Here is a 23,089-nt window from a genome sequence, read left to right as displayed (position 1 = left end):
TGCAGATTCAGTTGCTTTAAATTTCATGAAGAGAGGGTGTCTTGTTTTGAGTTTGCCAACTGTATTTTTAAATTCTGAAGTATCTCTTTGAAATGGCAGTCTTCTAGTGGTCTAAGGTTGCCTTCTGATGTGTCAAAAAATGGCTTCAGTATCTATCCACTGGTCTAGCACACAGACTAAGGCTTGTGGGTGTGCCCATTCTGCTGTATAATTAGTCCAGGGGCTAGCGGCATCTGTATTGCTAATACCCCGGAAAGAAGTAATGATCCCAGGTCCATTGTATTTTCACTGACTGTATATTGTTATGCATGTAATATTTATCTTTAAATTGTCCTTGGTTTATAGATTTAATCTCCATCTCACTTAAACCTGACGTTGTCACTTTTACTATTTGAAATATGGTGTTTATATCAGAAATGCTGAATCATGGACCTTCAAGTATAGAAAATGCTCTTTAAGATAAAGAAAATAATTACATTTCATTTTAAGCTTCCAGCATTTTCTTGAATCTTGTGTTTTGCATATTGACAGACTGAGTGATCTGGCTCTGTTCCAGTATTGTATTGTAGACTCTCAATCCAGGTATAAATCTACACTCTACACATTTGCATCAAAAGGATGTCAATGCACCGAATGATGGCAGGACAGACACTATGTACCTGCAGCATCACTGAATCCATGTCTGTGTTGCTTAATAGGTCTACCAAATGCTTGTAGTCTATCCCTAAACAACACCATTGCTTATCACTCAGGTTTGCTATCATAGGTCAATGAGCTGTTGTCTGGAGGTTGCCTGAGTTTAGGACTTGTTTAATCACCATTGTTTAGCTTCAAGATTTATGGTCAGTGCACATTTACAAACAGCATTTCTCTGATGTGCTACTTATCTGGATGATGGTTGACCGCTGGGTATGATATCTTTAAGATTATTCTTGATTTGAAGTATTCGATACATGGAAATAATTAAATATGAACACTGTTAGTGTGGTGTATTTACTTCCCAAATTCATTCACCAAAAAACTGCATGACTAAGAGGTTTCTAGAAAACAAAGATAGGAAGACTTTTAGCAGAGGGTGACCTCCAGTGCCTACATACAAATATGTTACAATTCAAGTAGCGAGTGAGTCCCTCCATAGTTCAACTAAGTAATTTAGTTAGGGAATTATTTTCATAAACTGTTATGAAATGTATGGAAAATTGTGTATTTCTAAAACGTATATAGTGTTTAAAAATTGCAGTTAATTAATAAAGTGACATACCCCAATATCAGGCACATTGATAGTCTGGTTGAAAAGCTGTCATAAAGACCCTTATGAAAAATCATCAAAAGTAGCTACTCTCTGCCTTCTGGACTTGCTGCAGAATGAGCATTCCTATGATGTCATTGGTGGCACAAAGTAGCTATTGGATCAAAACAGCAAACTGAGAGTTAAATCATCTCCTCCCCTGCAAAATCATCTGGAAATGGGAGGAATAAACGTGTATTTCAACAGCTTTGAAGATGCAGAAAGTATTAGATGGCTTTCTCTCTATAGCAAAGGCCTCTGGAGTGGGCAGGGGGCAAGGGCCTTGAAATGCAGATCCTCAAACTTTTTGTATGGGGAGTCCAGTCATCAAACCTATTGATCTCAGGCCAACCATGCAGAGTGCTGAACTCTCTCTGTGACTTCTCTTTCTTTTCATCCCTACCATGCACAGTGTGCCTCCCACAGGAGTCAAGCTAGGACTAGGGTTCTCCCCCCGAGAGGGAGAAGAAAGTGGGGAAACAGGGCTGCTAGTTTGAGCATAGTCATGTTGGAACTTCCAGGGGATGGTACCATATTGAGCAGCTGCCCCAACCCTTACTCTAGCTCCTCCAGCTGTGTCCTCCCTCCCCAAATACTGCAGATCCCCAACTCCACAGTTGCATGACAGGACATGTACAGAAAAGAAGGGAAAAAACAGACAATTCAGCTTATGGGAATGGGAAGCGGCTGATACCATTATAGGCTCTGCTCCTTTCCCTCTGCCCATCCCATTGCCATCCAGCTTGGCTAGTTTGTCCTGGTCTAATCACCGCACCCTAGCAGAAGAGGATAAACGTTTAAATTTATTTTCAAAGTGGTGCGAGTGCCTGTACCTTATTGGAGAACTGCCTACACACTTTTAAAAAAAATGAAGAATTTTTGAGTTGTAGAAAAATATAAAACATTCCAGACCATTTCATATTTGGTTTTCTCATTCCTGTGATATTGAAACTGGTAACTTTATTCCCCCACTCGCAACTATAAACTTTTAAAAATATTTATTATGGAAACATAATTTTCAGTGCCTTACGTGGGTCAAGAATCTTCCTCTTTAACTGAGAAAAGAAACTGGATAGCAAAGTAGTAGGACCGTTTCCAAGCTTAATTTAAGAGAGGAGATCAAGTAGTATATTTTATATTTGAGAGAGACAGGATTTTGACACTTCTTGAACAAAGGGAATAAAGTAACAATTTATATTTTCACTTTAAATGAGATGGCTCATTGCTAGCATAACAGCTCGTCATTAAGAGATCTGCAAATTTAATACTTAAAGTACTGGGACTATAATATATGTAAGGTGTCTCTTTTTCTTTCATGGGAGCAAACACAATGATCTTGTAATGTGGCTAAAATATTCCCCTGAATAATTTATTTTTATGCAATTCAGTAGCTAATGATCAGCAAAAACAATGTATTATGTTGCAAGTCAGTTTGGGGGCATATACTATCAATATATATGTCATAATGCTGCAGAATCAACCAGCAATTCTCAGATTGCAGGAGCCATTGTTTTTTAGCACCGATGAACTGCCTTTTCCTCATTTCTCACTGACCACTGTCTTCAGTCGTGTCTGAGAATGTTCAGTGTCATGCAAGATTGAGCTATAGTGAGTGTAAATGAACAAAACAGCTGTCAAATGTGTGGATATCAGAGAGAGGAAGGATGGGACACATGCAGGCTTTGGAATGGAGAAATATTTAGCTCTGATGAATGAGAATCCAAAATATTCAGCTGAAAACTTTCAAATCACAATGTCAAATATGAATATATATTGTGTTTTGACTTGTAGGAATCCGATCATGGGACACAAATCTGATTGAATGCAACTTAGACCAAGAACTGAAACTTTTTGTGTCTCGCCATTCAGCTCGGTTCTCTCCTGAAGTTCGAGGTAAGACTTCTTTTTAATTTTGACCAATGTTTGGCATAGCTTTTATTAAAAAACAAAACAACAACGACAACAAAAAACCCTACTGCATGACTTAGCTTAGTTTTTAGGATGATTTTCTCTATTTAAAAAAAAAAAAAGCTTCAGACATTATATTCTTTTGTCAAAATATTCAGATATCTGATGTAATATATTTGGTAGTACTTTTTAAGGCACGCAAACTAAAACCTATGCTTTAGATATGTTGCATGTTCAACGCTATGTTCAACTTCATTACATATTGATATTTGGGTGCTGCTGAGGTTTAGGCAATATTCATTATTTGAATGAGTGGTTGTTTTCCTTAAGGTAAAGTGACAGATTAACAGCCCTGGAGACTGGAGGTCTTTTATCAGAATAGGCACAGCACAATCCCAGCAATGTGCCTTGATCCTGACTTGGATGGACTACCTCTAGAGAGACAGGAGGGGTGGTTCGTTCTCTAAAATCATTTACTTGTGATTCTCTCTGAGAGTAAGTCTGTAACAAAAGGTGGAGGTTTTGTGACATGGAAATCTGTTCATAAGGAACTGGAGTTAGCCTATCAACTCATGCTGAACAGGTCACCAAAGAGCTATCAAAAGGTAGTAACTTTTGGTCACTACTTACTTGGGCTGGAATTGAACAGATAACTGAGAGGGGAAAAACTCCATGGCCCTGTAACAATTCTCTGCCCCATCCATTTCCTTGCTTAAGATACATTTTGAGAATGAACAAGTAAGAAGCTTTTGCTTTCTCATGAAGTTCAGGTATTTCTTTGCATCAGAGCAGGCTCTGTTCAGCAAATTACTGTCTTTAAACTTACTTTAAACAAGGTTACACCCCATCCCTCAGTTAATGAAAAGGGTTTTCAGCCACCAGAAACCACAAGATCCCCTGAGATCTACATAAACCTCAGGGGAATCCAGTAGAAGACCTGTGCCTCAGCACCAGTTCCACAGAATGGAATATTTGTAATTCAAAGATTAATATAACTTGTCAGCTGATTCCCCATAGTTGGTTGGGGACGGGGAGAGGGCCCTGCCCCTTTTAATCTCAAATCCACCCCCCTCGACACACAGCATCTCAGACTGTTTTGGAGGGCCTTCTGTGGCCTTTGGGTATGATGGAAGGGCACTGCTACAGAAATGGCCCCTGGTCACCCTCTTGTTATACAGAAAGGGAGGACTACATATGGACGTGCAGGGGAGTGCATGTGATCTGGCTTACTCTGGGATTCATTGTTCAGTCAAGTTAATTTCTTCTCCCCCTACAAGGCAGCTTTTTCTTTTCCCCTATTTTGAACTGTGACTACACCTAAACTGCTAATTTTGCAGTATGATAAAGCCCTTCAGAATTGGTATAATTCCTGTTCTGTGAACATGGCTTGTATAGTGTTGTTGTTTGAGTTGCTCAGATAGAATTTTCCACTCCCCTGCTTTGAATGGTTGAGGGAACAATTTTCTTTCACTTTCCTGGGGACTGTGGACTCTTATGGGAGGCATGAGACCTAAATGTTCTCTTCTGACTTCTCTGAAAGCCTGCTTTTCAGTTGAGGATTTGTACCAATAAAAATTAATTTTATAGTTTGTTGTGAATCATACAGAATTGACTTCTGTCATTTCATGGGAATCTGATGATTGGTAAGTTTTTTTTCTAACTTTTTTTTTTGTTAAACAAATCTTGAGTTTAGGCACGTGTACAATCAACATTAGATTTTAATTAATACTATACAGTCTTCTCAAAGGAATTTAGGTTGTTTTCCCTGGTGAAATATTTGTGGATGTAAGCGTAACAACTAATGCAGCATAATATTGACTAAATAACATTAAAATTACTGGTCATGAGCATGGTTGGGATGGCTATGAAATGCTGCTACAGCAGATTCCTAGAGTCAGTATCACAAATTGTAACAAAGAGATTCAGATTACTCTTGTCTGGCAGTATTCACTCTGTCATCTTGGATAACACACTGAAGCTTTTTCTGTAACTTTGAGCAGCACTCATTACACCATTTGTCTCTAATAAACAGACTGGTGGCAAAGTCTGCGCATTTGGTCAGATTTAGAAAACTAAAAATTTTTGGACTTTTCCCCTTGGCCTGTGAAACAGCAGAACAGATTTAAAAAAAATATGAACATCTAGGTCCTGGTCTTGCCATCATTGACTTTCATGGAAGCGGGATCAGATCCAAAGTACATATCTTACAATTTGGTTTAAATTTCATTGATCATGAACCAAATTCAGCTGCTTAGTCACACAAGTTTCCCTTTTGTTGCTTTGAGAGTACTTGAGTATGACTAGCAGGATTTGACCCTGAGGGTGGAACTGTACATTACACCTAAAATTTAATTTGTAAATGTCTAATTTTAAGATTTCAGCTAAAAAATTCTTTGCCTTTATTTTAGCAAAAACATGACCATGCATTTCAGATTTTCAGGAAGTGCTGTTAAATGGCTTAACTTGGGACATTATTTTTTGATAGGTTTACATGAATTAAAACCAAGCAAATCTTACTTCTTTTTTGTAAATGATAGAGGATTATACACTATTTTTCAATGGAAAGATTATAAAATTGTCTAGGAAATATTCTCTAGGAATTGTATTTTTAGCAGCCTTTTTTTGTCTAGACTTGCCTGTTTAGTCTGTCATTGTGTAGAATTACAGCTTAATTGTATGTGACTTGAATTCATCACCATCTCTATGACAAGCAGTAATGAATGTGTTTTCTAGTACTGCTCAGTCCTTAAACAATAAGACACACAAATCTGTGTTCAAAGGCATTAAAGAATCTGTCTTAAACCTGAAAAAGTGAGGAAATTCAGAAGTGAAGATGGCACTCTAGGTCAAATTCTACCCCCAGATGCTTGTATAAGACTCCCATTGACCTCAGTGAGATCCCTCTTTACAGAACCAAGAACAAAATTTTGGGCTCTATCCTTAGTGCCTTGGTACTGAACCCATGTGAGACTCCATTGTGCTTTCCATTTTGTGCCATGAAAAGGAGGCCTTTTTTGGAGCCCTTTTTGAATAAAATGTCAAAGTAACTGATTTCTGTTGAAATTTCTGAGCTGGATTGAAATTAAATTAACATTGATTTCACAACAGAGTTAACATTTTGGGTGAAGTGTGTAAAACTGACTAAATTTCTCCTCATCTTGGAAAATCCGGGTAGCTAAGACCCATGTTCAGTAAAACGAATATACAATATTCATCATGGGGGAAAAAAAATCAACCTGATGAGATTCCAGTAGTGCCCATCATATGTAAGGTGGGGGTATAGTTAAATAACAAATGTCACCTTTAATTTTGAAACTCCCTGCTTTTGCCTGTTTAAAACCAAGCCCTTAGTGTGACCCAAACATAAAGCCAGATAAACTTTTGGGGGTAGGGACTGTTTTTACTAATGTTTGTGTAGAGCTTAGCACAATGGGGTCCTTCACCTGGTGGAGGCCCTCTAGGTGCTACCACAATATAAATGTGTAACAATAATTTTGTGCAGTCCCTGCATGGCTGCACAGTGACAGAGGCAAGAGTAATAAGTTTCCCCAGACCTTTCACAGCAATTCAAGGGCTACGCAAAGCAACAATGCAAACAGGGTATGTTACTCCAAATGATGGTATGATGGAGGGGGAGTCACACTCATAAGGTGCTCAGTACCAATGTGGACACAAGAACAAATGGATATAAACTGGCCATCAGGAAGTTTAGACTTGAAATTAGACTAAGGTTTCTAACCATCAGAGGAGTGAAGTTCTGGAATAGCCTTCCAAGGGGAGCAGTGGAGGCAAAAGACCTATCTGGCTTCAAGACTAAGTTTATTGAGGGGATGGTATGATGGGATAGCCTAATTTTGGCAATTAATTGATCTTTGACTATTAGCGGTAAATATGCCCAATGGCCTGTGATGGGATGCTAGATAGGGTGGGATCTGAGTTACTACAGAGAATTCTTTCCTGGGTGTCTGGCTGGTGAGTCTTGCCCATATGCTCAGGGTTTAGCTGATCACCATATTTGGGGTCGGGAAGGAATCTTCCTCCAGGGGAGATTGGCAGAGGCCTTGGGGGTTTTTCACCTTCCTCTGCAGCATGGGGCACAGGTCACTTGCTGGAGGATTCTCTGCACCTTGAAGTCTTTAAACCATGAGTTGAGGACTTCAGTAGCTCAGACATAGGTCAGGGGTTTGTTACAGGAGTGGGTGGGTGAGATTCTGTGGCCTGCGTTGTGTAGGAGGTCAGACTAGATGATCATAATGGTCCCTTCTGACCTTTAAAGTCTATGAGGCACTGAAGAGAATATGCCTTTCCTGAGCATCCTTACTTTTTACATTTGTATATCTGAGGAATGAATTAATTTGAGGCCTAATTTTGCTCCCACTGCAGTGAATGGCAAAACTCCCATTGATATCAATGGGAATAGAATTAATTCCCAACATATATATATTTTTTAAATGTTATAAAAGAATAAATACACTTGCTGGTGTTCTGTATGCTCGGTTATAGCCAGAATAGTACTTTATAAAGACAATATATCCTGCCCTCAAAAATGGGGTTTAGAATGGAAATGCTTACAGGCCCTCTCCTATGGCTTATGCAGTGGCTGAGTTAGCAGGCCCCTTAATAAAAAATCTTGCACTGATGATGTCAGGTCCTGGTGAAAAATGAATAGCAAAGCTAATAAAATGGTTGCCAAGACAACAAGGAACACTACTTAAAATGAATACTCCAGTGCATACTTCTTTGTTTTCTCCATCATGAACTGATAATTTCCATCATATTTTGAAGTAAACTTCAAAAGAAGAGAAAATCTCATACACACGCACACACACACGCAACAGTTTGTGTGTCATGCTGAGATGAGGGTGGAAAAGTACTGAATGGTGTTTTATTTTAAAATGAAGCTACTTTTAAACAATTTGTTAATCCTTTTTAAATTTTAAATTTTATTTTTCAAGTGCATAATAGGTGAAATTCTTCTTACACGAAGCCAGAGTAAATAGGCTTTGTGCAGGGAATCAGTGTGGGATGAGGGTGATGGAATATATTCGCCTTCATTCAGTCAGGCCCTCCACAGATGTTCATCTGTCCCTCTGCCTCCTACACAGAGGCTTCCAGCCACTGGATCAGTGTGGATTCTAGGCCTTGTCCAAATAAAATCCATTTCAGCTAAACCAGTGCAAGGTTTGTGTGTAGAACGGTTCCTATTGTCTCCTTTCCTGGTTTGCCCTGAATGAACATGTGTTTGCCTATTCAATACCAGGCAGGAGCTAGCTGATGTAGAGCGGAAGTGGAGGTCCTGTTGGTGGCTATTTCATCCATATCTCCACCTAGATCTTGAGACTTACAGTGAGGAGGGCCTTGCCTTGGGCCTTCTGTAGTAGGGTAAATTCTACCCAAAATGCATTGTTTCTGTGACTAGAGTAGCGCATTTAGAAATAGAAAGAATAAAAGGTGATAATCAGTTTAGTCTGCAGGTTCTCAGTGTGGTGGTTGAGAGCCCCAGTTGACTGACAAACGTGTCTAGGGATCATGTCCATGCCCCCCCTGCTGGTTCTGTCTGTGCCACTGGCTTTTTTTTCCTTCTCTGTCCTTTGTCTCTGTGGAGAAGTGTGTGCACATACAAAATACATAGCTATAGAGAGACATGCAACCACATACATGCCCATTTGAATTCATCTGCTTTATTTTAATTTGTATTACTTTTGTAAGATGTTTGAAGAAACTTTCTTGAAGTGGATGTTGCTGCATAGGCATTGTTTGCACCGCACTTTTAAATATAAACTTTCTGCCAAATGCTGTCTTGTAATACAACATGGCACAGATGTTTAATCTATAAAGGTCGCTCTCAGAGATGTCCTGCTTTTCTTGTGTTAAAATACACACAACATACCACATATACCTTTTTATTTTTAATTATACTTGTTGAGTTGTTGCATATAAACCTTAGTGCCTTCGACTGAATACTATGTGTAGATTTTTAATTAAAATGACATAAATACCTTTTAGTCTTGTAATGGAGAATTTGTGCATTGCATTTTAGCCATTAATACTTCTACAGAAATATGTGACTTAAAGAGAGTCAGTACAATGTTTCTCATTTAATGTTAAATAAATATTCACATCTCCAATACTGAGACCATATCTATGTTCGTTAGAAATACAATGTGTCAGATCCTCAGCTAGTGTAAATAGTGTAGCGCCCACTGACTTAGAGCTATGCCAATTTATACCAGTTTAGAATCTGTTCTAATGCTTTGTAAGATCAGATCTCCAAAATTACTGATAAAATGTTGTGTTAAAGTTGTTTTTTAACTCTACTATCAGCAAAGTTTTATTTTTTTTAAAGTTTAAAATATCCTGGCCTACATTCGGATCTCATTTACACCAGCATAAACAAGAGTAACTGGGATCATCATCTGGCACCAGGTGTGTCTATACTGTAATATCTGTCTAGTATATTGTGTTCTATGCAGAGAAATGGAGAGCACTGTCCATATCTAAGCACTAAGCAATGTCTCTAAACACTTAGATACATTCATCTTCAAAATGCAAGTAATCTGGCATGTTAGCAAGCTCAGGGCTAGTCTATAAATATGATTCTCAACCTACTAGAGACTTCTGTACCTTGAATAACTATCTGGGGGGAATCCGATTAGCTTGGTATATATTTGGAGAGTTTACCTCCAGTTGGCTAAAAGATTTGTTTTTGTGCTATAAAGTGGATGCTACTTGGAAGAAAGAAAATGGAGGCAGAGAGAGCTCAAGTGGAGAATTAAGCTGATTCATGCTGCTGGATCTGTGATTGGTGTTCCCTGTAGGAGTGTTGCTGCTAGCAACTTCACAGTAGAGTCACTGTCTCTCACTACAGAGTATGGCTGAGGTAGGGGATTGCAGACATCTTAAAGGTGAAAAAGGATCCCTCACGCAGGAAATAAATGCCATGATTTCATAAAGTATAATTAGCTTTATTTTGTAGTGTACAAAGATTTCCATAGATCAATAAAGGATTACAAGTAAAATACCTAAAATGTCTGGCTAGAGGAATAGATATGAATTACTTTAAACTCTTCCTTTTAGTGGTGATCAAAATTCCAGAAGTGTGCTACTAAGTGATTTTATTTGCTCAGTGAGTCAGTTGTTGCACTGATGTGACAATCATTCTTGAATAACTTGACACTTCTGGTTTTTTTAGGCATGATCTCAAAGACAATTAACATGAATTTATATTACTGCTAAAACACCAGTACATGCTGATATTAAGCTGCTAAAGTGAATCAGCAATAGTACTGAGAAGTTTATTTTTAAATGCCTTGCATCACAAGTAGATAAAATTAGCATGTTATTATAGAACTCTCCCTTTGCTATGGAAACTGGTCTTGGCTTGTATGTGGAGGGTGGGCAGCAGTGTAGGGTTGGGTGAGCCTTAACTGAGAATTTCCTTTTAGATCAGCGGTTCTCAAACTGTGGGTCGCAACCCCATTTTAATGGGGTTGCCAGTACTGACTTAAACTTGCTGGGGCTGAAGCCTGAGCCCCACTGTCTGGGGCCAAAGCTGAAGCCTGACCCCACTGCCTGGGGCCAAAGCCCAAGGGCTTCAGTCCTGGCTCAGGTTACAGACACCCTACCTGGAGCTGAAGCCATGGGGCTTTGGCTCTGGCCCTCTTTCCCCCCCTCTCGCCCCACCTGGGATGGTGAGGCTTGGGCAGGCTCAGGCTTTGTGTACCCAGCCCCCCCCCCCCCCCCCCCCGGAGCTGAGTAGTTTTTGTTGTCAGAAGGGGGTTGCGGTGCAATGAAGTTTGAGAACCGCTGTTTTAGATCATTTAAATTCCCATTGTTAATATTTATGTTGGGTTTTTTGTTGTTGCTTTTGGAGGAGACGTGATCAACCTTAGCTGTGCATTCCCAAGATTTTTGCTGAGGGAATACAGTATTACTCTCCATATTTCTCTTCATTCAGTTGCTTCTTTCTAGATTCTTAGTTATTTTTGGTTGCCACCTTTATTATGACTCCCATTGATCTTTGTTTCGGTATTCATTTCCAGTGTCCTCTCATTATTGGCCTTTGTTCAGTGTTATTAGCACATGACCTTTGTCTGATTTTCATGTCTTCCTTTCTGGAATTGTTATAAGTCTGTAACTAGGCTGTCACTGTCGTTTGTCATCTGCTTTCTGGTGGTCATAGCCAACGTTGTTTAAATGTTGGCTTTTATGTTCTCTTTCTATGATTTATCTTTTATTTCACTACCTAGATTTTCTCCATCTACTTTCACCTACAGTTTATCAACCTTTTGATGAGTAAGTTGCTGGGAAAGGCGGAGCTGAATATTAATGGTTTCTGTTCAGTATCTATAATGATAAAGGGCTTGATCCAAAGTCCATTGAAATAGATGGAAAGATTCCCATTGGCTTTAGTGGGCTTTGGATCAGGCCCTAACGGTTCAGAATTATTACAAACCAGTGGTCTCCAACCTTTTTACGCACAAGATCACTTTTTGAATTTAAATGCAACCCAGGATCTACCCTGCCCCGCTCACTCTCCCCCACCCTCACTCACTTTCTCTGGGCTGGGGCTGAGGGGTTCAGAGTATGGAAGGGGCTCTGGGTTGAACCTGGGGCAAGGGGTTAGGGTGCCAGAGGGGGTGAGGGGTGCAAGCTGTCAGAGGGAGTTTGAGTGCAGGAGGGGGCTCCAGAGTGTTGAGGCGCAGGAGGCAGTACGGGGTGTGGGGTCCAGGAGGGGGGTCAGGGTGCTGGAGGGGGGTTTGGGGTGCTGGCTCTGGGAAGGGGCTCAGGGCTGTGGTAGAGGCTTGGTGTGCAGGAGGGGGTATGGGGTGCTGGCTCTAGGAGAGGGCTCAGGGTTGGGGATTGGGATGTGGGCTCCCGCTTTGCAGCACTTACCTCAGGTGGCGCCTGGTCAGTGGCGCAGCAGGGCTAAGGCAGGCTTCCTGCCTGCCCCTGCCCCATGCCACTCCCAGAAGTGGCCAGCATGCCCCCACAACCCCAGGGGGTGGGGGACAGGGCTCTCCATGCGCTGTTCCTGCCTGCAAGCACACACCCCCACCCCACAGCTCCCATTGGCCACAGTTCCCCGTTCCCGGCCAATGGGAGCTGCAGGGGCAGTGCTTGTAGGCAGGAGCAGCGCACAGAGACCCCTTCCCCCTTCCACCCCTACAGGGGCCATGGGGGCATCCTGGCCGCTTCCGGGAGAGGCGTGGGGCCAGGGCAGGCAGGGAGCATGCCTTAGCCCCACTGCACTACCAGACTTTTAGCGGCCGGAGATCATGATCGAATGGTAGGCTCCAGGATCGACCAGTCGATGGTGATCTACAGGTTGGTGACCACTGTTATAGACCAAATATTTTCTACCATTTTTAAGGGTAAAATAAGTGCTTGATCTCATGACAACCTGAAAGGAGGGGAAAAAGGAAATTGTATTTCCCTATTAGTCAAATGAAATGACACTTCGTTTCCAGTGAAAAGACTTCCTATGTATGTACAATAGTATAAAGAAAGCCAAATCTGCTACCATTGTAGTCAATAGGAGTTTTGCCATTGACTTCAATAGGAGCAGGTGCAGAACCTATGTGGCTGTTAACTATACCAGTTCTGCCTGTACAGTTAGTTATACGCAATGTTGACTACTCTCTCAAATTAATTGAGAGAAATGCAATTTTGGCTGCTGCTGTTTTCAGTCTCTCAGTGATGTGAAAAGCTCCAGCCATCATATCATTTTGTGGAGTCAAAATCAGACAGGGCCTCTAGTTGCCTGTAGACTACAGGATGGTGCACTAAACTGCAGGCCCATCAAGAGACTGTTGTTAATATTTCTGTGCACTTCACAGATCTTATTATGAGCCAAGGTCTCATGTTGCTACCTTAAGGGGTAATTATCATTCACGCATTTCACTGGTCAGGATTTAGACAATAGAAGTTCAAGTAAAGTTGGGACTAGAACTCAGTTCTGTAAGGGTATGTCCACAGCAAAAAAAACCCTGCGGCTACAAATCTCAGAGCCTGCGTCAACTGACTTGGGCTCATACTACAGAGCTAAAAATAGCAGTGTAGACATTCCTGCTCTGGCTGAAGCCTGGGCTCTGAAATCCAGGGATCTCATGTCACAAACCCATCACTATGCTTTGCACTAAGGTGAAAGCTTTTCAGGGCAGAGTGTCATGGGTGGTCTGACCAAGTGGTTGGAGCAGGAGTTGAGAGTTAGGCTGGATTATATATGAGTAGATCAGAGTCTGAGATATGGCAAAGGGCAAACTGAGAGTCAGGTGGCAGGCAGGATTGGGTTACCGGGAGATCAGAATCAGGCAATAAGAGCAGGTAATGCAAGGGAAGCAGCTCTAAGCAGGGGAAAGAAACCCAGCTGCATGGACAACTTCTTGTTCCTGAGCTTGGTTTAAATACAAGCAGGGAATCCAATCAGGACCCACAGAATTCTGCCAGTCAGATCCCAGGACAGGAGTCCTCTGTTAGATTTCAGCTTCTAGTTCTGGCAACTTTTAGCAGGTCCCTGTGTAACAGGTTGGAATTTACTGGCTCCTAAGTTCCCTGTGGACCAAGATTTGAGAGCTGCAGACCCTGAAACAGAGGCCCTTTCTTATTGTGCTTGAATAGGATCTAGAACAGGGGCAGGTAAACTTTTTGGCCTGAGGGCCGCATCAGGTTTCTGAAATTGTATGGAGGGCCAGTTAGGGTAGGCTGTGCCTCTCCAAACAGCCAGGCATAGCCCAGCCCCTGCCCCCATCTGACCCCCCTGCTTCTCGCCCCCTGACTACCCCCTGCTGCCCTATCCAACCCCCCCCTCCTTCCTGACAGCCCCCCCCCGGGACCCCTGCCACATCCAACCACCCCTTCTCCCTGTCTCCTGACTGCCCCCCGCTGCCCCATTCAACCCCCCCGGTTTCCCATCCTCCGACTGCCCCGACCCCTATCTGCCCCCTGACCACCATCCCCAAACTTCCCTGCCCTCTATCCACCCCCCTGCTCCTTGCCTCCTTACCACACTGCCTGGAGCACTGATGGCGCGGCTCCACCAGGATAGGCAGCCGCGCCACGCAGCACAGAGCACCGGGTTAGGCCGGGCTCTGCAGCTGCGCTGCCCCAGGAGCTCGCCGCCCAGAGCATTGCGCTGGCAGAGCAGTGAGCTGAGGCTGCAGGGGAGGGGGAACAGCAGGGAAGGGGCCTGGGGCAAGTCTCCCTGGCTGGGAGCTGAAGGACTGGGCAGGACGGTTGTGTCCTGTGGGCCATAGTTTGCCCACCTCTGATCTAGAACAAAGGGGCCCCAATCTTGATTGGGTCCTCTAGCAAGAGATCCTGCAGCAGAGGTTAAAATTGTCTTACTCACTTTAAGAGTTGTAACACTCTTAATTTTCACATCCATAAAGGGGGGCGGGGTTCAAAAACCAGAAGACAGACACAAAACCTCTGGTTTAATCTTGGTGGTTTTTTGTTTTGTTTTTTTTTTAGGGTGGCCTGTTTGACTTAAGTTGTTTGAACTTTTGGGGTTGGCAATACTGGGGTGTGAAAATTTTTGTCCTTAAAGCCTGACTATACAATATTTGTGCTGGGGACAGAAACCTTTCATGCCCCAACCTGCCTGTTACTCCACACCTTTCAATAGCCCCTGCTTATAGTAGCTATGCTGCAAACCCTCCTTTATGCATAGTCAGTGGATCTGTATAGTTCAGTGGTTCTCAAACTTTTGTACTGGTGACCCCTTTCACACAGCAAGCCTTTGAATGCGACCTACCCCCCTTCTAAATTAAAAACACTTTAAAATATATTTAACACCATTATAAATGCTGGAGGCAAAGTAGGGTTTTGGGTGGAGGCTGATGGCTCATGACCCCCCCCCCATGTAATTACCTTGTGACCCCCTCATTGGTGTCCGACCCCCAGTTTGAGATCCCCTGGTATAGTGGATCCAATGGCTGTATTCCCAGAGCTTCCCTGGTGCAATCACAACTCCCTCCTCTGCATTTCAGCAGAGACCATGTGGTCTCTCTGATTCTGGCAGCTGCCTCACACCCCACCCACACAGAAGAACCATCTCAGTTCTACTGAATTTTTGGCATTCAGTAGCTTGCAGGATTCACACATTAGGAGCCAGCCGTCTGTTCTTATGCTGTGTAATTTTAGTGATATATATCTGACCTGCTAAATTTAAAAAAAAAAAAAGGTACTAATTGTCTATTTTCTCAGTCTTTCTGATGGAGAAAATTATGTTGATCCGACTAAAACTATGTATTCACTTTTTCAGTTGTTTGAAAGGTACATTAAAGAGAGAGAGTCTGTGTCCTCAAATGAGTCTGCGGACAGGATTTAATACTTGTAGCAATCTACTAATCCAGTGGTGTTACTCATACTCATTTGTCTGGGTCTACTAACATTTTTTAAGACATCATTACCACTTACCAGCTCAGATTCTGAAAGTTCATATGAGTTAAAAGATTTTAAATATTCTTCAATACCTAATCTGGATTTTGAACATTAAACACATTCGAAAAAATTTGTTTTGATCTTTTATTTGTATTTTTGCTAATGGTATTACTGACGCTGACAATTAAACTAAAAATATTTTCCAGTCACTGTTGTTTTTTAGAAAACTTTAAATATTTTTTTTTGGCTTGGGCTCCAAGCCTACCTGCTGTGTTTCCTGAAAAACAAATCTCTTATTTAAATGGAACACCAGGAAAAAATAGAGAAGTCATTCAAAAACAATCAAAATGGAGCCTGTGTAGTATTCATGTGACCCTTTAAAATTCTTAGTTGTGATTCTTTGATTCCTTTCTCTTTTGAGTTGAATCACAACATGATCCCTCAATTGCATAAACAGTTTGTGACTGCACCATTTGTATCCCCAAAGAATCTCTGGTGGGAATAGTTGCTCTGCATCTAACCATCTCCTCTCTCCATTAAACCCTGTAATTACAACAGGAATTACAATTTGTCTCCAGCTTCAGTGGGATAATGTCATTGCATGTCAAGTAGGGGATTATCATGTGGAAGGAGACCCTGCCGACATTTTCATTTTATGTTAAATAGGAGAATGTGGTTATATTCATCTGTGAGAGAAGCAATTGTTGCCTTGCTGCAGTGGGGAAAAACCCAGTTACCTGCTCTATTAATAGGAGCATGTGCTCCATAACCCTTTACTATCAGTTACAGAGGAGATGGGACAAAAGCATTTCTCTAAAATCTGTATTTCCATAAACAGTAACATAAACTTGCTCTTCAGTATGCTGAACAATATGGGCAAGCATACACTGTAGCAATAGTTGCTTAATGGGGCCTGATTCTGATCTCCCACTAATTTTACACTTGTGTAACTCTATTCATGGCTTACACTGGTGTAAACAAGAGCAGAATCTGGCCCACACGTTGGTCTTGCAGCAAACCTGAAGGAAAATGTTCTGCAAGTGTTGGCAATTTTTTAATAAATCTCTACAGTTTTCCTATTTGTTATGCTGTACAACATGTTACCAACTTTTAGCTTTGGTCCTTTTATTTGAGTCCATTCCTTAGCTTTCATCTTTAGTCCTTCTGATGTCAGAGGACACTTGTGTGGTACCTATGAAATAACCTGAATCCTCCAACTTTGTTTCAGGCCCACCTGAAACATCTGGAGCTAGAAATTTAATGGTATGGTGGAGGTATTTTCATTTTTAAAATTGGTACTCTTCCTTGATTTTTAAATAGCAAAAGGCAGGGATTACCCTGAATTCTTTCTTCCATGGTATAAAGTGAAAGACACAGAATGCTGTTTCACTATGTGACCATGTAGTCCACATTACCCCCTTTCTTTCTCTTTAGTCATGTTGTCTTTTCTTTCCCCTCTCCCTTTTCAAAGTAGAAGGTTATGTCTGAAGGAGGCACATTGGAGAATATGATGCACTAATGTTGGTGGGTTTAATACTGCTGTTATGTTTTCAAGAGTGCGGTCTGACTTGCACTTACTCTACATTCCACACATTCTTATTTTTCTCTCTTTATTTTATTCCTCCTTTATTATTTTTTATTTCAGAGGAAGGCTAAATGACATGTCATTGTCCAGTGGCACCTTGTCAAGCGCTTCCACCATAACTGCCACCCATAGAGCTGCACCATTGTTAGCAGTAATGAAAATTTTTTCAAAGAAGACCCCCATGTACAAAAAACCATAGTGAAGATTCTTTGGGCTTACACTGATCTTTTGCTGTGTTAATACTATTCTAATACAGCAATTATTGCCTGCTAGTTAGGGGTAAATCCCATTAGAAGGCACCACTTATCCTCTCCCCATCCTTTTCGCTCTTGATGAGCGGAGAAAGAAAGTCAGTTTTGTCTATAATAGTGAAATTTTGAAAAACATTTCCCACCATTGCTATCACTGGTTCAGCTCCACCAGTGTTAGCAATTTGGGAGCCTTCCTGTAGATGGGTCATTGTCTGCTGCCATCATTTTAGGGATGGTGTAATTAGATCTTGCCTGATCAGGTCAGATGGTACAGTGCTTAAAATGATGGTGGTATGTTTACATTAGAGCTTCCAAAGCTATTAACACTGGTGCTGCTGAACTACTGTAGACAGGCGTTAGGAGGGAAGAGAAAGGAGAAACCCTTGGTTCCCAGTCTTGCTGCATCTATGCTAGTGGAGACCAATGTTCCCTCTAATTTTTGACAGGCCGTGTGTGCAAAAAATTTCTTCTGTGCAAATTGTTGTGCACGCAGTGTTTCGCCCTGTGCATGGGGTTCAGGATCTGTGTGTACATGCGCACAGCTTAGAGGGAACAGTGGTGGAGACTGAGAAGAAGTAAGCCCAGTATTGCTGTAGGATTGAAGAGATGTTTGTTTCCTACAGCTGTTCTGCAATGTGAATGATTATATGTCCTTCCTGAAGGCATTTACAGGTACAGGTGCTTCTGAAACTTTGCTGGGTCCTTACTGGCAGTGAGAAGGAGGGCCTCCTTTTCTCTGAAGGGTAAGCTCTTTAGAATAGAGATTCTGACTTGTTTTGTGTTTGATTTTCACCATGTACATTGTTTATGTCATTGAAAACTACGATTAGTAATAAAGCTGCCCTCTTTATAATGAAATCCATGTTAGGGGAAATAAAATTCTTTGCTATTAGAGGGTTATACTGTATTGTATGTCTTAAGTATACAGCACAGTATCATACTGCTCCATCAAGTCCCTTCATTATTCCCGTCCTCTTCAGATTCAATCTCCTTAATGTCTGGTCCATTAGTTAGTCCTTACTTTTGCATTTGACCACAAGGAAGTGTTTCTGTATATCCTTTATCTGCATTCAAACTCTAGCCTGTTTTCTCTCCATGACACTACTCCTCCATGTTCCTTTCTTTTTCAGAAGATTTATGTTTTTAAGATGTGGAACAGATGGATCCATCCTTATTAAATCTTAACTTCTACAGTTCTTACCTCTCTTGACATATGTCAGACCTGCCCTCAAGCTCCTTTGTCTTTCACCTTTGTCCAACATGAATCTAGAGGTAATCTGCTGGCTGAAGTCTAATTTTCCTGCTCACATCTGCTCAGACACTGCCACTGATTTTGGCTTCACCTCTGCTGCTCTAAAAATTAGAAGTTAAAATGTCCACTTTACCCTTCCAAGCAACTTTCTTCAGATTTTCTTTCCCTCTTGGGCACTCTGGGTCTCTCTGTCATTGAACATTCCATAACATGCCATCTGTTGATACCCAGGACTCTAATTCTATCTGTGTTTCTTTGAATCCTACCAACTTCTAGCACTTCCTGTATCACTTATTCAATCTACTATGTGACTCATCACCTGCAGGGATGGGGGCACTCCTCAGAGCATACTGCATGACCAGGGTCAAACGACAGTAGCTTTGTTCAGTTGTGATAACTTGTTTTAGTTGCTGACTATGCTGTGCAGACTAGAGATGTTAAATACCCCATATGTAACCAAGTCTAAGAATAAGATGAAGATAAATTTATTAGATTGCTCAAACCATATATTCAGGATCAAACTACCATCAGGGTGGGTTTAAATAAATTTGCATTTCGGTTGTATTTGTGTCAAAAAGAACTGTTTTTAAGCTGTTCAGTGTACATATATTCTGCCACCAGATGGCTATTTGTGGTCATGGTTGCCATAGTTAACAAACACATTCACAATTGGACATTGCTGCTTTAAAGTGTTACAGATTTGTATGCCAAAGGTTTTCACTTCGAATATTAGCACAAAACATCCTAAGAACTCTTGTATGTAGTTTGTTGAAATTTATTAATAAGGAGGAAAAATAAGTAAGAACAAAAGGCTAACAAGAGAGCCTATACAAATTTTCTCTCTCGTCTTCAAATATAATTCATAATACTTTCAAACTCCTGACTTATTCCAGCATTGTTAATATGGAAGTAGTAACTTTAACATTTACTCCAAACAAAGTCTACATAAGAAGGCCAACATTTAATTACACATTTTCAACTGTTTTATCTTAAAATTGTTAACAGGGACAACAGAACAAAGACTATTCATTGTCATCCAGCCTGTCTTTATTCAGAAATAGTAATTTGGAAAATTATGTTCATTTCTACAAAAACAACGAGGAGTCCAGTGGCACCGTAAAGACTAACAGATTTATTTGGGCCTAAGCTTTCGTGGGTAAAAAACCTATTTCTTCAGATGCATGCCCAAATAAACCTGTTAATCTTTAAGGTGCCACTGACCTCCTTGTTGTTATGTGGATACAGACTGGCATGGTTACCCCTCTGATACTTGGTTCATTTCTGCTTTTTCACCAGTAGATGGCATTGGCAATTTCTGTATCTGTAACAATACAATAAACACACTGGAACAAATACCAGCTATAATAATCCATTTTTATAAAGTATGTAGATTTTAGCACTTAATTTGATATGTATATCTCTGTAAAATATTTTGTATCAACATTTACCTAAACTTCAATAGCCTATACTTTTACTTTGGAATGTTCTGTAGAATCTAAGGGACAAATCCCGCGGTGTGGGAGTGCAGCAGTCCCCAAATGCATTGTAACCAGTGTGGGAGAGGCAGGATATAGTTTATAGGTAGACTGTGCACCTTGGCCCCACACGTGCCTTGGAGCATAGGCCCATGGTGATCTGTGAGCATGATGGAGGTGAGTCTGTTGGGTCTGTGATTGCTTGGATACACGGACTGGTCAAAAACTTTGTGTCTCTATAGCTTCATTAGTGGATGCAGATAGTCTGGATTCAGCTCCCCTGTAACTTCTCCATGGAGATCCCCTGCTCACTGCTCGTTTAGTTGGGTTATGAGTAGGGACCAGGATTTGGACACTGTAACACATGGAGAGAGAGAGATTTTCAAAAATGTTCAGTATTGTCCTAACTGTCTTCCATTAAAGAGCCAGTGGGAACAGAGTAAGGCCAAAGAAGAGTGCTTCTGAAAATCTGTGTGTGAGAGAATGAATACAGATGTCAGGGGGCATACATATTAAGTCTTGCAAACATTATATTCTCTGTGTTGTAAGAATGCATCTTGAAAGATCTGAACTTTTCTCTCCAGAAGCTATACTATAACAACTTCAAAAAGGCATGAACTCCTGCTTCCTTCTCTCCCCCAGCTGAATTTAGAACACAGCATGAAATTTAAAGACCTGAGTCCTAAGCAAGTAGGCTCCAAATCACTTGTCGAGTTTAGTATAATTCAGGTTTTTTTCCCCCGTCTCAATGTTTGATGTGCCTTTCTGAAAGAAACAGGAAAATGTCTGGAGCACCAGGGACACAGTCCCATGTCACTTGCTGAAGAGAATACTACTAGTTTGACTAAGCATTTTTAGTGCATTACAACTAAAATAAGTGTGCCTGTGTGTGTATAAGTCAAATTGTGTCAAAAGTTATATTTTTAGTGACCACAGTGCACATAAAACGTGATATACTGATAGGCTTGGAATTTAGTTAGGACACTCTCAAGTCCTAACTACCCACCAAATAGGTAGAACTGCTATCATGATATGTTACCCTGCCAAACAGCATCAACCTTGACTTGGAAGGCCCATTTGTAAGGGTGAAAAGGTTATTTATTTATTCATGTCCTGCTTCAGCCTCATATAATGGACTTTTCTGCTCAGAGGGCCAAGAATGAAGCCAATGTAGATGGTTTGTATTGTACGTTCTTCATTAGAACTCAAACTGAGACCACCAACTCTCTCTTCGCATAAGTCATCAACCAGCTGTCAGAAAGTAATGACGATAGAGCTCTCTTCGGTTTGAAAAAAAACACAGAGATAAGACTCTGTATCTTATTACCAAGCCCCTGAGTTACTCAGTCTCTCAAGATATTACGGGTCAGATATTTTTAAGATGTACGAACTGAGGTCCAGCACACTCAGTGTGCACCTACCCAGATTTGCATGGACAGATCTTTCGATCAGATGCAAAAACTGGAATATGCACATGCAAATACCTACCTGTACAGTCATTCAACTGATTTGCATGCACAGATGCAAGCGCATGTACAGTTGTGCATGGATATCTGCTTCTGCTTTAAAATCATGTAGCTAGATGCTTATATTAGTTACAGTCACTGACCCAAATTTTGTTCCCATTTGCACAAATGTAAATGAGTAATTTTACTGACTACAGTGGGATCACTCTGGATTTACACCAATGTAAATGAGAGCAGAATTTGGCCCACTATTGAAGAATTCCAATTTATAAATCCCGTATGCGTAGTTTGGGGATTGGTTTTGGAGATCATTCTATATTTTGTTTGTAATATTACATATAAAATATAATGCAGTGATATTGGGTTAAGGTCCTCTGCTGAACAGAAAGCCCAATATGGTCTCTTCCCCCCCCCCCCTTATTTTGGGCTTTGGTAGAGATGGCTATGAATCAGCAGATTTACATTAGATATAAACCTGTGAAGGTGAAATGTTTATGCAAAGCATAATACAAGCATACAGTGCAAGTTGGTGAAATATTGTCTGTCATCTAGCAAAGCTTTACTTCACATGAGAGTTAAATGCTTTTAACCACTGCCACATGTCTCTGGAAATATGTGCCTTTTTTAAATTTCTGGAACATATTGGCCGTACTGGCCCCATACCCTGCCCCATTTGCCTCCCCCGTTGGCAGCCCTGCTAGTAGGGTCTGTACCGGCAGGGCCAGCGACAGGGGAGGCAAAAGGGGCAGGGATGTTATAGCACGGGAGTGCTATAGGGATGATCTTTTTGCCGGGGCAGTGTTTTAATGTTGCTGCACGCCCCCGCCCCCACCTCGGCAGCCCTGCAGCGCTTTAATGTTCCTGCCCCTTTTGCCCCCCCCGGCCGCCAATGGGTGGAGGGGGGTGGCAAAGGGAGCAGCTGCCCTGGGGCCGCCAATTTAAAAGGGCCCGGGGCTCTGGACGCCACTGCCACTACTGCAGCAGCAGCGTCTGGAGCCTGGGCCCTTTAAATCAACAGGGGAGCCCCGGGTGGCACGGGCCAGGTGGCCTGGAAGGGCTGGCTGGGGGATGCTGACCCACCCCACCCCAGCCCCGCCCCTTCCGGGGACCAGAGCCATCCCGGCCCATACCGGTAAGTGTCTTCAGTTACTTTCATCCCTGCTTTAATCATCTCTGCTGTGCCATTCCCCGAGTCAGCATGGCTGCTTATCTCCTGGCACAAGGTTAATTTAAATTCCACCTGTATGGATTATGATCTAGTAGAGTTTATTAGTATGCAGACAGAGTTCCAGTGCATATCTTTCAAGTGGCATATGACTTCAAGGCATTTTCACACTCTGTCAGGTCTGTTGTGCCTTACAGTCCTGGCCCACATATTCATATTAGCACAGTTTATTTAGGCAAAGAAAGACTGTTGTATTTATAGGAGATATTACAATATGAGAGGAGTATTTTTTTAAAATCTGTTCAGTTAGACAGG

General features: G+C 41.5%; 1 protein-coding gene across 1 annotated transcript in view; it reads left to right on the top strand.

The window, feature by feature from the left end:
- Positions 1–23,089, top strand: part of MAP1B (microtubule associated protein 1B) — a 98,958-nt gene that overhangs the window by 3,105 nt on the left and 72,764 nt on the right. The window contains exon 2 of the mRNA XM_074952763.1: positions 3,080–3,181. Within this exon, the coding sequence (XP_074808864.1) occupies positions 3,080–3,181 (102 nt within the window). The remainder of the gene's footprint in view (positions 1–3,079; positions 3,182–23,089) is intronic.

The sequence above is a fragment of the Natator depressus genome, chromosome 5 (assembly GCF_965152275.1).
Source record: "Natator depressus isolate rNatDep1 chromosome 5, rNatDep2.hap1, whole genome shotgun sequence".
NCBI classification, from domain to species: Eukaryota; Metazoa; Chordata; order Testudines; family Cheloniidae; genus Natator; species Natator depressus.
The sequence above is the reverse complement of the archived record's forward strand: the minus strand, read 5'-3'. Positions and strand labels throughout refer to the sequence as shown.